Source organism: Adiantum capillus-veneris, chromosome 28 (genome assembly GCF_014529385.1).
Source record: "Adiantum capillus-veneris isolate H3 chromosome 28, ASM1452938v2, whole genome shotgun sequence".
Classification (NCBI taxonomy): domain Eukaryota; kingdom Viridiplantae; phylum Streptophyta; class Polypodiopsida; order Polypodiales; family Pteridaceae; genus Adiantum; species Adiantum capillus-veneris.
Window position 1 is genome coordinate 135,294,453 of NC_140958.1, and position 15,217 is coordinate 135,309,669.

The 15,217-nt window shown below is 45.2% G+C and overlaps 1 protein-coding gene and 1 pseudogene across 1 annotated transcript; both read left to right on the forward strand.

Moving 5' to 3' along the window:
• The window catches only part of LOC147421347 (uncharacterized), a 217,450-nt pseudogene that overhangs the window by 91,210 nt on the left and 111,023 nt on the right, over positions 1 to 15,217 (forward strand).
• LOC147421350 (uncharacterized) lies at positions 7,515 to 9,959 on the forward strand. Its single transcript, XM_086504440.1, has 2 exons — positions 7,515 to 8,401; positions 8,910 to 9,959. Exons 1-2 carry the CDS (start codon positions 7,770 to 7,772, stop codon positions 9,604 to 9,606), a joined length of 1,329 nt encoding a protein of 442 aa, XP_086360566.1. The 5' UTR covers positions 7,515 to 7,769; the 3' UTR covers positions 9,607 to 9,959.

The window sequence follows — 15,217 nt, forward strand, 5'->3', positions numbered from 1 at the left end:
GCTGGAGAACAATCTACCAAGGAATACCAACAGCTGGGTCTTACCCAAGATCGGACAATGACTCTTAGCCAGTGTGTGTGGCTCATAGCCCTTGTGGCAATTAGTGTTCAATCGAGGAACCTATGAAGACTAATTTAGATGGCGTCTTGCCCAATTTCTAGGTGAGAGTTAGAGTACCTTGTCTCAAGCTGACTCACTAGCAAAACATGTATCAAAAAATTGTTATAAAATGTTCATTATTCCCTTAAAGAGAGAGAGAGAGAGAGAGAGAGAGAGAGAGAGAGAGAGTAGAAGAACATGCATGTTGTGTGTTGACAGCAACCAGCAAGTATGTTAAACAATCCATTACTCAGCTTGTCCTTGACAGAGTGGCTGGGTAAGAGCAAAAACATATTTTATACCCCCTGGGTAGCATGCCGTGCATACAAAAGTGGAAGCCCTTTGGCTACCGTGAAGGCCTTAAACATAAAAACCAATACATAAGTGCCGTGCACGAGCGAAACTGGGAGGAGTTCGGTGAGATGATAACACGATTAACATAACCTCGGCCCCCTTCAACAGGTTGTGCCAATCTCCTTGAGATTCTAGACCTTGGTGTTGCCATAGCAAGCAATCACATCCGAATCAAAAATGTAAAACAATTGCATACCTCATGAATTGCGTGACGACGTGGAGTAACATGGTGTCCATCTCCAACAACAGGCATGAGCACTCATGGCAAGATATGGCGTGCCTTTACGCCTTGCTTCCATGCCGTCAGAACTTACCCGCACATTTGTTGTTGTCATTGGGAATGTTGTGGTAACATAAATGCCTCAAACTTGATTGCTACTGCTATTGACGCCAAGTCAATCGTAGCACAAGTGGAAGCCTTGCTTCTCATAAAATTGGTCAAGCATTAGTTTTGTACAGCAACCCATACTGTCCATTGTAAATGTGCAACTCACAATGTGTTTAACTGATCATATAAACTAGTCGTACCAAAAATCATGATACCAAACAAGAAATGGGCATAACACTACCCAATGCAAAAACATACAGTACTTTGAAAAAGTATAAGTATAACATGTTCAAAAACATATAACTACTGTGCCCTGCACAAAAAGTAGAGGCTTTTGGGAATCACGAACTCATGCATCATGCTTAAGTATGTCAGACATGTGGACACTGCTTTTTTTGATGTGTTCCGAAGCAATAAAAGCATAATTTTTGACGCTTTGCCCGTTGGAAGTTTGATTGTGAGAGTCGTTTCCTGACCACGTTGGTCACGACCAAATCTGTATCGATCGCCGAGTTCTCTTGTACCTTCTGGACCTCTTTGGGCATAACTGTTGGGCAGACAACCCCGTGGGTTGCTGGCGAGTGAGAAGCTGATTCTGGTAACATATTGTAAATTAATCGTGCGAGGTTGTCCACTTGCGTAGCCAATATTTGTACCCTTACAGCTAGCTTGCGAAATCGGGCATCAAAAGCTTGCCAGTCCTGTCGAGTGACAAACTCCCTAGGATCCGGCAAGTTACTATCATCCTCGAGAATATCAAAGACGCTGTGAGGAGGAGTTGTAGATACTCGCGGAGAGAAAGATAGACGGCCTGAGTATGCATCGTCCATCCTGGTTGCCACGTGGGTACCCTCCGTGATAGTATCCGGCCACATGGCATCCACCGGTGAAGCAGACTCCAAGTATTCGAAGTCAAACAGGTGATTATCATCAAGTTCCGCACTCATTGTGAATCTGTGTAGTGCGAACAAAAGAGAAAAGAGTACCTTGGAGTGTAAAAAAGTTCGTAGCCGTGTAATGGAATTTGCCTATTCAATTTGAGAGTAGCGGAATTTAATGAGAGTACTTTCAAGAAATGAATTTGTGAGCATAGCGGGTAGACATAATTGAAGATAGCAACATAATTATAGCAATTAGTTAACTTGGCATGGACAATACTTTTGCAAGAGAGAGAATTTATAGAACATGACAACAGTTGAGGACCGGATTTATGTGGAGCCGGTCCCCCCTCCAATAGGCATTTGTATTATGATTTCTCCCATAAAGAGAGACTTGTTACAATACATTCTTTGTGTTCCTTGTGACCTAGGTGAAGCAATGAAGATGGAAAGCTTCATGCATCACCATCATAGCATAACCTAAACTTGAAGAAAGCTTTAACTATACCAAGCCTCAGTCCCAAGACCTCAAACACCTTCGAAGGTGGAGAGAGCTAGCAGGGAATGAGGGTAGCTAGGGAAGAGGAAGAAGAAACATTTCATACAAGAAAGAGCTAGTTCCTCACTTATCATAACTCTTGTGCTAGCATACATAATAGCATAGCAATGAAGAAGAAATAGATGGCAAGCTCAAGCATTGAAGCATGGCTCTTGGATGGATTTGCACTCCATAGCCAAGAGTGTTGGTGTAGGCTCTCAACCTCTACTTGCTTGGAGAAGGAGAGGGAGCTCTTGCACTTTGCATAGTACACCATGAGAGTGTTTGTGAATGTGTGTGGGTGAGTATCCCCCCTAAGCACCCCCCTAGCTTGCTTGGGTCGACCCCCCCTTGTAGCTCATGCTTGAAGCTCATTGGACCCCTCCAGGCCTAGCCAATCGCAAGCAGGAGCCATTACAAGCAACATGGGTAGCCTTGGGACAAGTGTCCCCCTTTCCCCTTTGAGAGAGAGGACTTGATAAATGCAAAAACAATTAGATAATTCAAGTAATTTATCATTGGACCCCTTTGAAGCCTAGCCAATAGGTTTCAAGCAACACATGAAGGTAACATGGGTAGGGACCTGACATGTGTCCTTGCTGCCTCTTCAAGCTGGGGCTTCCCTTGTGAGTGTGAGTGTGTGTTCTCTCTCTAATCCCTAGGAAAAGGGCTCGCCCCCCCTCTTGTAGGGATGCTTTTGACTTTAGGAGCTCCAGCACCTTAGTCATCAAGCATGACAAAGCACTTGGACTAGGGGGTATTCCCACAAGCATCTCAGGCAAGCATGTCAAGGCACCTCAAGCACCTTAATCAAGCGGCAAGTCAAGCACCTCAAGCATGGAGTAAGTCAAGCACCTCAAGCACCTAAATCAAGCACCTCAAGCAGGTCAAGCACCTCGAGCTTGGGCCGGGTTCCCACCTCAAGCTCAACCCTAGCTTACCTAAGGTCAAAGGACTTTTACACACATTATTGGAGGTCTTCAATGAAGCTAACCCTAAGGTCTTATGCTCCATTGGTTAGCCTTGCTCTTGATAGACCATCTCCCATTTGGGCCCCTTTATTATTGGCCCCGTGTTGAGATAGATCTATAAGCACATATCTATATCTTAACACTTGTTCCCGTTTATTCTCCCACATTAAGTGATCAATTTAATATGAGAAAATCATTTGGGTTGGTTAGATATTAGATTTTATGACATAGCCGTATCGAACACAGAGGCCGGTGATGAGCCGTACTAACTGTCGCTCGTCGACATCTCAATCGCCGAGGAATTTCAAATTGCCGATGTCCTTGAAGATGTCTCAAAAGTTGAGCTTCCCAATAAACGCCCTGGCAGTGGATGCAGTCCCTCAAGTTGCAAGTCACCGTATGCGGAGTTGATGAAGGAGCTTGCAAATGTTGGTTGCCAAATTTTGGTCCACAAGTTTCGGTTTTCAGGGCCCGTAGAGTGTCCAAAAATAGCAAGTGAACATGCGTTCAAATGCAGGGGAGATAATTGTAAGTTCTGCAATTTCAGAATTTCTGCAGAAAATAGGGGCCTTCCGACCACAGGACCCTTGTCGGTATGCCGAGCTGTGCCCGGCTGCCCAAGAGGGAGGGGGGGTACCCCGCTGTGGGTACCGTCCCTTGGATGGTAAAAACAAAACCCTTGGCCTCAACCCCAAATGGGTTGGGCGCCCATGGTGTGAAAAAAAAAAGAAAAAAGATCCTTACACAACAATGGCGGCCCGACAGGGAGCGCGATAGCTTAAGGAGGTGAGGGGGAGCGCTGCGAGCAGCAATCAGAGATGCTGCAGTGTCGAACTATGCTCAAAATCCCGGGGCGCTCCTGTTGAGCCGGCCCGCAATCGATATGGTGCACCTTCACTCGGCACTTCTCCTTGCCAAGGGCGCTTGCCCACGCAGTACAGCCCTCTTCGTCCCCTTCACAGGAGATGGTCCCCACGCCCTCAGTGACCCTGACATGCAAAAAGCATGCAAGACCACGACTGTGCCTTCCCAAATTTAGAAACCCTTGCTCTGATACCAATGTAAGAACCCTAGGAGCTAGAGACTTGGATCCTCCACCCAACCGCCCGTATTTATAGGCTCTTAGCCCTAGGATCCCCTTTCCACATTGCTAGTTGGCCCATGGCCGGGTTCCTTGACCCCCCTTAGGGTAGGGCCTTGCCCGTAGGACCCGTGTCCTGACAGAAGCCAACCGCATGGAAAAGGCCTTCTCTGAGGAGGAATGCTCAGCGACACTAAAAGCTCTTGGCAATGAAAAGTCCCCCAGTTGGGATGGATTGATGGCTGAATTCTTCAGGGAATTTTGGGATGATCTCAAGGGCCGAGTCACATGGATGGCCAATCAAGCTGTTTCCGAAGAGTCATTAGATGCAAGTGTTAAGAGAGGGCTTATCAAGCCCATCCCCAAACATACTGCTCTCAACTTAAACATTGGCGTCCCATTACGATGATGTCAGTAGCATACAAAATTATTGCCAAGGCGGTAGCTCTTAGACTTGTCCCCCTCCTGAGTCGGATCATCTCTCCCCATCAACACGGATTCATTAAAGAGAGATCTATATATGACAATATCTTGGCAGCAATGGTAGGAATAGAGTATTGCATCCTTCTCCAAGCAAGAGTGCATCTTGCTACAAGTGGACCTCGACAAAGCCTATGATAGAATAGAATGGTCCTATATAGAAGAAGTCATGGGAGCTCTGGGCTTTGGGCCTCGCCTTTGTCACCTCATACGCACACTAGGTGTTGGCAGCCAATCAGAGCTCCTATTTAATGACAGAATTGTGGGCTCTTTTGAGGTTAAAAGGTCTATAAAGCAAGGATCTCCCCTGGCCCCCTTCATCGGGGCATCCTCTCATTACGATGCTCGAAGCCAGTGCTGTGCGGGGAGAGATTCAAGGTCTGGCATTACTGGGCAACGACCAGCTACGGCCAAAATGTTCGCAAATGATATGCTCCTACTCTTGAAGGCGTGCCCTCAAGTTGTCAGGAGAGCTCTGGAGATTGTGCAAACATTTGCCGTGGCCTCTGGATCCAAGTGCAATATAGAGAAGTCAAGGCTCATCTCCCTGTCGGAGAACGACTCTTTTGACCCTGTAGTCTGGACAGGAGACATTATCTCCAAAGGGAGTGTATTCAGACACTTGGGAGCTCCCGTAACCGTAGGGGTGGATGTAACCCACAGGCAAAGATTTTAATGGGTCCTTGAAAAAATAAGCTAAAAAATGAGAAGATGGGAGTTTGTTCTCCTCCCCTTCCAAAGCCGGATTAGAGTGATTAATGCTTTTATGATCCCGTATATTGCTTTCCTCAGCCCCGTGCTCAAGATTGCTAAGTGTAACTGGAAAGAATTTTTAAAACCAATGAAAAGGTTTCTTTGGAAGAACAACACGAAAACCTCCCGGCCATGGCAGTGGGCTAGATGGGACGTAGTTGCTCGCCCGGTAGACCAAGGAGGGCTCGACATTATTAACCCTGTATCCCATGCTGAGGCCTTTGTGTGCCAAATTTATGGTCTCATTGGCTAATCAGGACCAAGCTTGGGCTATCATGATCAAGGAAATACTTGATGCAGTAAAACTGGGATCAAAAGGGGGAAAGTGGAAGGGGGTTGTGATGCACGACAAACTTCTCGCCCCGAAGTGATCTGGTGGACTCTCAGGGGAGCTAATGAGGAAGTGCAAAAGAGAAGCTGCGGTTTTGGAATGGGGGGAAGCAACCAGATACTTTAAGAACTCCATATTGCACTGGTCCCCTTGGCTCTCTAAAATATTGGGGCCGATGCAAAGCCCCTATTGGATAGAAATGGCCAGGAATGTGAATAATAAGGGGCTCGTTCGACTAGAGCAATTTTGGGATGGCAACAGGAAGTGCTGGAAAACTGCTGACTCTTTAGCCATCCAATTTCAAATGAATGGCTTTGAGATCTTACTAGTCTATAGGGTGATGAAAGAGCTTGATAAGGTGGTGATGTCAATTTGTGAATCCAACTTTGAATGGGACGCTTGGAGATGGCCCGGGAGTACCCTCTTTTAGAAACCACATTCTAAAGGCATTTACCATGCATTAATGCACGAGGCTAATTGGTGTAGCCCCCTCAACAAGTTATGGAAGAGGCACTGGACAGAAAAACGGTGGGAGGGAGTCATGGAGAACATCTGGAAGCCAAGGTGGCCTCAGTATATGAAGATATTTCTGTGGAAAGTGATGTGGGGTGCTCTGCCGACGGGCGTAAAGATACAAGAATTAGGAATCGGGTGCGATCGTTGCTCGGGGTGCAGAATAGCTAGTGAAGACCTAGGCCACCTTTTCATGGGATGCCAGGCAATCAGTGGCATGGCTGGGAAAATATGCAAGTGGATTCAAAGGACATGGCAAATTAAGTTCTTCAAGATTGATCTGTTCTTTGGTAATAATAGGTTGGGAAGTCCTGCTCTTCTTGTCTGCACTCAAATAATCAAGTACTACTTCTTTCACCATATTTGGCAAGCAAGGAACCGCCGCGTGTTTGAGGGGGATCTGGCTATGGCAAGCTTTTGTGAAATCATACAAGAGATCAGAGTGACGATCCACAGGATCGGAGGCAAACAAGCCTTAGAGGACTGGTCTGGAACAATATAGGTCATGATGACATCTTGTAATAAGTAAAGCCTAGGAGTAGTTGTGGTTTCTTTGTCAAGCAGAAAACTTGTAATCCTTTGACCCTCAAGTCTCGGTCTGAGCTCGAGGTTGGTGTATATTTCTGATGTTCTTAATAGGGAAAATTACCAAAATATCCTTCTAATTTGTGAAAATTCCCAAAATACCCTTGTATCTATTTTGGTTGGATTGCTCAAGATTTTTTAATCTTTACTCCTTTTTGACAATTGAGATCTGCTTTGTGTGCTTAGCATTTAATTTGTCACAAATTACAAAAGGCAATCATGTCTAAAGATAATGAAGCAATTCATCTCCAAAGCCTACATAATCAACTCAAATTTTGGATTTAGCATCTTATATTGATAAGCAATGAGTCTTCTTATGAAAAGCTACAAATCTTTTAATCTTTGGAGAAATTTAATTTCACAACCAGGGGTATTTTCGGAATTTTGGAAAATTTGAAGGGCATTTTGGGAATTTTTGAAATTTGAGGAGTATTTTGGGAATTTTCCCAACTTAATACTATCCACTCACAATTGTGAGTTTTGCAAAAAAAGAAAAAAAAAGATGCTCTCAATGCACATTGCTCCACCCAACATAGAAAGGGAAGGATGACAGGCTGGAGAGTAGCTGGTTTCCGGTGGGGGCTGGACGCCCACACCCCCAACACACACACACACGGACAGAAAGAACGAAGCTGGGTCCCCGTCTCCTCCCTCGCCCTCCAGCAAAGCTTTTGGTGTGTTCTGCTCCGCCATAGCTCATCTGTACCCCGCTGGATGTGAGCTGCCAGAAAACCCGAGCGGAAAAAGAAAGGCTTGGAAGCGCGCACCCCTTCCACAGCCTTCATACCGTTTCCTCATCAGAAAGCTCGGTTCAAGCTTTCATGGTCTGCGTCCCCTCGTATTCTGCAAAATTATCCCATGGAGCCTCGCCCCTTCACACGCGTCTCTGTTGCAGGGTTGGGCCTCCGCATTCCGCATGCATCCAAGGCAACCCCTAACGCAGGAGTACATTCCTCCTCTTCGCCCTGTTTCTGTGAAATTAAGCTGTCAGGCCACCAGATCCAGACGGCCCCTGTTCCTCTAATTTCCCCCTCTTCTCGATCTGACCCCGATGCCCACCTTGTCGCCGCCAGTTTCTACCTCGACGAGCCTGCGCTCAAAGCCCTCCTACACTCGTCTGCGACATGCTTTGCAAGGCCGCCTACATTGCAGGTTCTTGTTTACACAGGGAGGCAGGGCTCATCCTGCTGTGGAGCTGTAGGCACTGCCAAACTTCTGGGGAAGTTTTCTCTCCCTGCTGGTCCGGATTGGGTCACCTCCAAGCCCTTGCAGCTACACCTCGGTTGGGTGTCTATTGGGAATTCTAAATCCGAAGGCGGGGGATCTGGAGCAGAACTACACTTGAATGTAAAGGCGGAGCCTGACCCAAGGTACATTTTTCAGTTTGATGGGGAGCCAGAGCAGAGCCCGCAGGTGGTGCAGATTCAAGGCAACATCAGGCAGCCCATCTTTACCTGCAAATTCACACGCGATAGGAGCTTCCGGTCTAGGTCAGCTCAGCTGCCTTTCTTTATTGGTGTTGCTACTGCTTTTGTGCTTTTATTATTGATCGTTCAGCTGTTGACAGATTTTAAATTTTAGCTTGTCGTGTTCGTGTTTTCTACTTTAATCTGCTTTGTATCTCAAATGCTAGAACTTGGCATGGAGGTGTGTAGATACATGGGAGCAGAGCTTACTTTTGGAAAATTTTGGTGCCTCAGGCACAGGGTCTAGGGAACCCTCTTCCATCTAAGGGCACAGTTTGATATCAATTCTCACGTCTATAGGCGCATTTTGTGTATGTTCAACGTGGCCTCGTACAGAGGCATCTGGTACCAATTAGATGCAAATGACAATGAATACATGATGACATGTGCGTCTGTTTTCTGTGTATTGGAAAAAGTCCTACTTCTGTAACAATCTGCAACAATGTTCTGTTAGTGAGGCCAAGATGCTTTATATTGATTTCCTTGTATGTTTTGGAGATGTCTGACCCGGGTGCTTTCTCTCGTTTGGCAGAAATGGGCAGCTCGATGGGTGGTCATCAGCTCGAGATAGTGACCGGGAAAGGAAGGAGAGAAAAGGATGGCTTGTTCTCATTCACGATTTGTCAGGATCCCCTGTTGCCGCAGCATCAATGGTTACCCCCTTTGTACCCACATTGAAGTCTCAGCGTGTTAGTCGATCCAACCCAGGAGCATGGCTCATTATGAGGGCTGGACCTGAAGGTGAGAACAGCTGGAGACCGTGGGGGCGGTTAGAGGCATGGCGCGAGAGAGGCAGCAAGGCAGGTTTAGGGTGTCGGTTTCAGCTAATGGCTGAGGGAGGTGGAGTTGCTGGTGTGAACAGTGGTGTACTTGTGACGGAGATGGTTATCAACTCGCAGAAAGGTGGCAGTTTTCTTATTGACACCGCCAAGTTTAAGCCTGAGACGCCTACCTCAGCCTCGCCTGTTGACAGCCCTCATAGCAGTGGAGATTTCTACTTTAGTCTTGGGGTTCCTGTTGTGGGTGGCTTTGTAATGAGAGCAGACATTCAAGGCGAGGGGAAGTGCAGCAAGCCTTGCGTAGAATTGGCCATGCGACATGTGACTTGCATTGAAGATGCAGCTGTTTTTATGGCCTTAGCAGCCGCCGTGGACCTTAGCATGGATGCCTGCTTACCTTTCAACAAGAAGCTAGGGAAGAACTTTTCCAGCAACCTGGTCACTGGTTGAAGAAGCCTGACAACATTTGAAGATGGCTAATCGCATTTCTTACTTATGCACATAAAACCCATGCACTCATTGAGGGTTAAGATATTTTCAGAAGATCATCTGATGCTTCTCAGTTATCTTTATATTCGGCTTGCTGTGAAGGTTCCCTCGATCATCCTTTGCCACCGCAGATAAGGCCGCCGCTGCAGGAATGCATGTCTCTTGAGAATCAGATTTATTTTTTTCTTTCAATGCCTTCCTATGCTTTTCACCCCATTTGTGGGTTGAGTCTCATTTTTGTATATCATTGATACCCTTGGTGGGTATCCGAGTTTATCAAACATTGTATAATATTATTTTATATTTTGTAGTCATGCAGCTATCTGTTTTGCTCATTCAGAGGATGGTCTGCTTTGTCGTAAGTAAATGTGTACACTGTAAAGTGCCATGGTCGGCATACCGAAATGTTGGCGATCCCATTTGTGAAGAAAGTGATGGGGAGTGCCTTGTCTTTGGATGTTTTCTGTGGATGAAATCTCTCTCTCTCTCTCTCTCTCTCTCTCTCTCTCTCTCTCTCTCTCTCTTAGGACCTTGATGTCTGTTCTTCATGCTGAAGAAGTGATCTGAGGGCTTTAGGAATCGGCTTTCTTTTTTTTTTTTTTTTTTTGGGGGGGGGGGGGGGGGGGGGGTTAGTCGTTTCTTTGTTTGCATTGCATTAGTAATAAACTGTCCACTTTATGGTGTAGCGAAAGGACCTCTACTGTCCTTTCCATGTAATTAGTGTGACCGCCAGGGGCGCGGAGGCCGTGAGCCATGGTGGGAGCACTAATTACGTGGGAAAGGACAGTGGAGGTTTTTCCTGGCCCTCACAGTCGAGGGGAGGGGGACCCAAGCACGTGTGACCTGCACTGTGCAGGTCTGTCGGATTTCAACACATCAGCATGCGTAATTCTGGCTCCTGAGTTGAAAGTGCTCTCATTGCAGCAGGGTACAGAAATTTCATGTGATGAGGTGGGCACGTTTTATTGGCAGCATGCCGAAATTCCACCTAAGTTTGCAACGATGCTATTGGAGGAGGGATAATCCCATGACGACTGCTGATGTGTCCAACATCAGTTGCCTGCATCCATGAATTCCCGTCGTGGATGCTGCTGTTAATGCATAGCTCAGATGCCGTGCCCCTTGACTGATAGTTTTGCATGGCTTGATGATGCCAAGAAACAAGCCACCTGTTTTGTGCTAAAAAGCTGACGCAGTGTCAGAGGCCTAGAAAACATGGATGGAAGGGCTGGTGTTTTGAGGAGGGCTCCTATGCCGTTCGTTGTGTCATTCTCGTTCATTCCTCATCCTCTTGTTGATGAGTGATCTATTTCACCCGAAATGCCACGCATAGCACCTCAGCGATCCTCAGGCTTGCTATGTCGAGCTTATCAAGGCTCTTCTCTATAAAGGGCTAGTCTCCCAACAACCTGAGTCAGTTGATCTCTTCTCCACCTGAAGAAACCGGAGTATGTCCGATGCTCACTCGGATGCAGTCAGAAAATGAATTGCAAACATCTTAATGTGGACGTTTGTGCCTAAGCGGGTAGAAGCTAGAGTCATTCGTGATGCTCAGTGTGTCACCATGTCTTGTCATGGTGATTGCATTGACACCATTCTTGGGGGGTCTTCGGTGAGATGTACATCAAATTTGGCTTGCCAAAAGAAGTGTTTACAGGCACTCAACTTAAAGGAATGTTGGTTCCAGGTATTTCACCCACTTTGTTTGCAACTTAAACTCTCTGCAAGCATGTTATGAAAACGTTGAGATGTACATAATTTTACATAGAAGGCTAATCTATTTGGTGCTTGAGAAATCATAACGTACTGCAAGCATCCAAACATGGTTTCCATACTAAAACAAGTGAAGTAAATGGAGAGAGAGAGACTAAAGACTGGAAAGTTAAAAGGCGAGCGTGAAAAACTAAGCGATGCTAGAAAAACCAGTGCAAAAAATTGAGCATGGGGACATGAGTACAATCGACTTGATTCACACGCGATACGTGCATGGGAGAGAGAGAGAGAGAGAGAGAGAGAGAGAGAGAGAGAGAGATGATGTGTAGCTGGAGCTCAAATGCCGAGTTCCTCCAATCTTATTCCATAGCCTACCAAAGAATGAATACACTATGTGTGTATATGTGATGAGTATGTGTGTCTCTACGCTAGGTGACTAGCACTTAGCCTTTAATCCCAACAACCTTCCATTTAAAGGCCAATGTGCCTTTAAGCAAGCGCAATGATGAGAAATCTCATCCAATGTTCATCACCTCATCGCTACGTAGAAGCCATCAAAGGTTAGAAGTAGACAATCTAATGTCTACAGTGCACAACACCTAAGTATCATCCAAATATCTAAAGAGGTCAAGCACTACTTCTCATAGCCTCTTATCATGGTTAGCCATGTGTCGAATCATTGCTTTCACTGCAAAAGCTATTCCTAATTACATTGTATCTATGTCATTCTCCCATTGAAGCTTGGCACTGACAACATAGCCTTATCACTAGAGGTCAATCCACTAGCTGTCAACCTGACATTATGCATACGTGGACCATACATGGCAATAGATTTAGGTACATGCACAAACCTACGCACTCCTTCATTGAAACCTTGTCTTGTTGTCCAAGCCTAATAACATCACTTGAACCTAAATTTAGAGGTCGAGTGTTTCCATCCAATGGCCAAGGTTGCAATACATCATCACTTGCATCATCACAACCTTATCACTCTAGTTATTAAGACTAGGTCTCATTAATGTTTGACCATACTCTTGTATAGTCATGTATGCTTCAAATGAGATCCCATCATGGCTACGTACATATCCTAAGAGAAAACATCTCATTGTATTTTCTAGTACACCATCAATGCCTCACAACGCAACATCCCAAAGTGATCACATAATGGGGTATCACTACTCTGAAACTCTGCAACTCTACCTCTTGCTACAACCAAAGAGACTCGAGAGACCTTCCAAGACTTATTGCCAAAGGACACTTGATAACCCAAAGTATCCAACTGATCCATTGAGATCAAGCTCTTTGAAAACCTGGGTACATGTTTAACATCCTTCAACACCAATGAAGAGCCATGAGGAAATGCCAAATAGACTACTCCCACACTCGCAACTTTGCATGACTAATCATCTAATCTCAACAACCCCTTTCTCATCACATTATACGATGCAAACCACTCTTGATGCAGAGTAATATGAAAGGATGCTCTAAGATCCAAGAGCCAATTACGCATAAAGCCATCATCCATGGCTAGCAAAAAAGCATGTGGGTATGTAGATGCATAAATACAACTCCATCCAAAAGCGAGAAACACGCTCGCCATCACTCAAGATAGCATGCATATGTCCATCCTCAGCCTTTGCACACTCTTTTTTCTTACCATGTGTCTTACTAGAGCTCCTTTTCTTTTGCTCTACAAGGTGCTTCTGCTATCTTTTATGTTGCCTGCCTCATAAGCTTGAAACAACACCGTCGCCTAATGTGTCCTTGATAACCACAATGCCAACATACCAAGTCTTCATGAGTGTGAGACATACCTCTCATACCAAGTCTTCATGAGTGTGAGACATACCTCTCATACGACCAAACATAGAGTATAATCTCAATGACACATCACGAGTTGTCCTTTCATACATGGTGCTAACAGAAATGAACTCTACAAGGTGCATTTTAATTGTAGACTTAGCCAATGCATCCAAATCATTCTACATTCCAAGTCTTCACATACCAAGTCTTCACGAGTGCTAGACTTACCTCTCATACAACCAAACGTAAGAGTATAATCTCAATCACACATCACAAGTTGTTCTTTCATGCATGATGCTAACATAAATGAAATCTACAAGGTGCATTTTAATCCCCCGTCAAATGAAGTAATGGACCCTATTTATAGGTGCTAGATTGGGTCTCTAGCTGACTGTCCACTGTGCAGTTACCATAATACTGGCTTGGTAATCACCAACACAGCTGTTAGTCTGGATTCTTGTCTAGGGACTGTACCCACTATATACATTTCCTTTCCCCCTTCCTCTGCATTTTGAAATATTTCCAAAATTTCTAATGGTTGATACTTGCCAATCTGAAACAAGTTCCAAGGTTCTTCTTTAGAGTTTGTACTGATCTTTGGGACTGGTGCTGGTGGTGCTGCATCTGACTTGGCATAATACAGTTTGATCTTAGCGCCATTGTAGACCTCGGGCAATAGTATTCGTGACAAATCCCTTAGGGCCCATCTTAGACTAGTGCGACAACACTAAGTCCCCTCGTTTGAACTCTCTGACCTTGATCTTGCTGTCATGCCAGTGATTTCTGTGTTGTCGAACTATCGCTTGTTCCAGCATGGCACACTGCCTAATCTCATCCACACACAATAATTTATCTAAGCGTTGCTTGAGATTTGTGTTAAAGTCCATACCATGTTCCACTGCTAGCTTGAGACTTGTGATTGCAAACTCCATTAGGACTATTGCTTCTATGCCATAGACCATTTTAAAGGGTGTCATGCCAATGATGACTTTGTAGGCAGTTCTATAAGCCCATAATGTTGTCTGCAGCTTTGCTCCCACTGATGTGGCTCCTTCTGGACTATCTTTGTCAGCATCGTCTTTATAATTTTGTTATTGCTCTCTACCTGGCCATTGCACCTGGCACAATATGGCGTGTATTTCCAGTGCTTAATTGAAAATGTCTCAGCCGGTATCCGAATTGTCTCATTCATGAAGTGTGTACCCTGATCTGAGACTGTCTCGATGGGACACCCATATTTGCAAATGATGTTCTCATACAAGAAGACGACTGCTGTTGTATTTGCAGTGTTATCTGATGATACCTTGGCTTCGACCCATTTACTCACATAGCAAGTAGCCAATATGATGATGTAGGTGTTCTTTCTAGGAGTGATCTTTTTGAATGGACCCATGAAGTCCATCCTCGACTTCATGAACACTCCTAGTGGCTAGAGTCTGAGGTGTCATGTCAGCTGCTGTAGTGATCTTTTTGAATGGACCCATGAAGTCCATCCTCGACTTCATGAACACTCCCAGTGGCTAGAGTCTGAGGTGTCATGTCAGCTGATGTCGGTCTTCCCATCCGCTGACAAATATCACATGTCTTGAAAAATGCTCTGACATTTGCCATCATGCTTTGTCACTAGAGGCATGCATGCAGTATTTTCTTATTGGTAATATCAATGGAGAAGTGCCCACCTGCATCCCCATTATGAGCCTCTGTGATAACTTGCATCCTTCCTTGCATAGACACACATTTGCAAAGGACCCCATCAATAATCAATTTTTGTAGAGCTCCTCCAATGATGGTGAACTACAAACTCTTTATTATCAATGCCGTTTTGTTTGTGTGGGACTAATCCTCTGGAAAAAAATTGAATTGAAGGAAGTCATACACGTCTTGCCATTTCGGATCCGGTCCTTCGATTGTTGCATTCTGAAATAGCTCAGTATCTACTGGTTCATCCCTCAGTGATGTGTTTAAGATGCCCTTTATACTTCTTGACAAAAAAAAACTCAAATTCCTTAAAAAATATCATCCATCTAATCCCCATCTAATCAACCTGCCTCGAATG

Bases quoted from the DNA above. Each gene is read 5' to 3' on its own strand.
- LOC147421350 (XM_086504440.1), top strand. From the start codon at position 7,770: ATGGAGCCTCGCCCCTTCACACGCGTCTCTGTTGCAGGGTTGGGCCTC. The intron at 8,402-8,909 runs GTCAGCTCAGCT...CTCGTTTGGCAG, and splicing joins GATAGGAGCTTCCGGTCTAG to AAATGGGCAGCTCGATGGGT.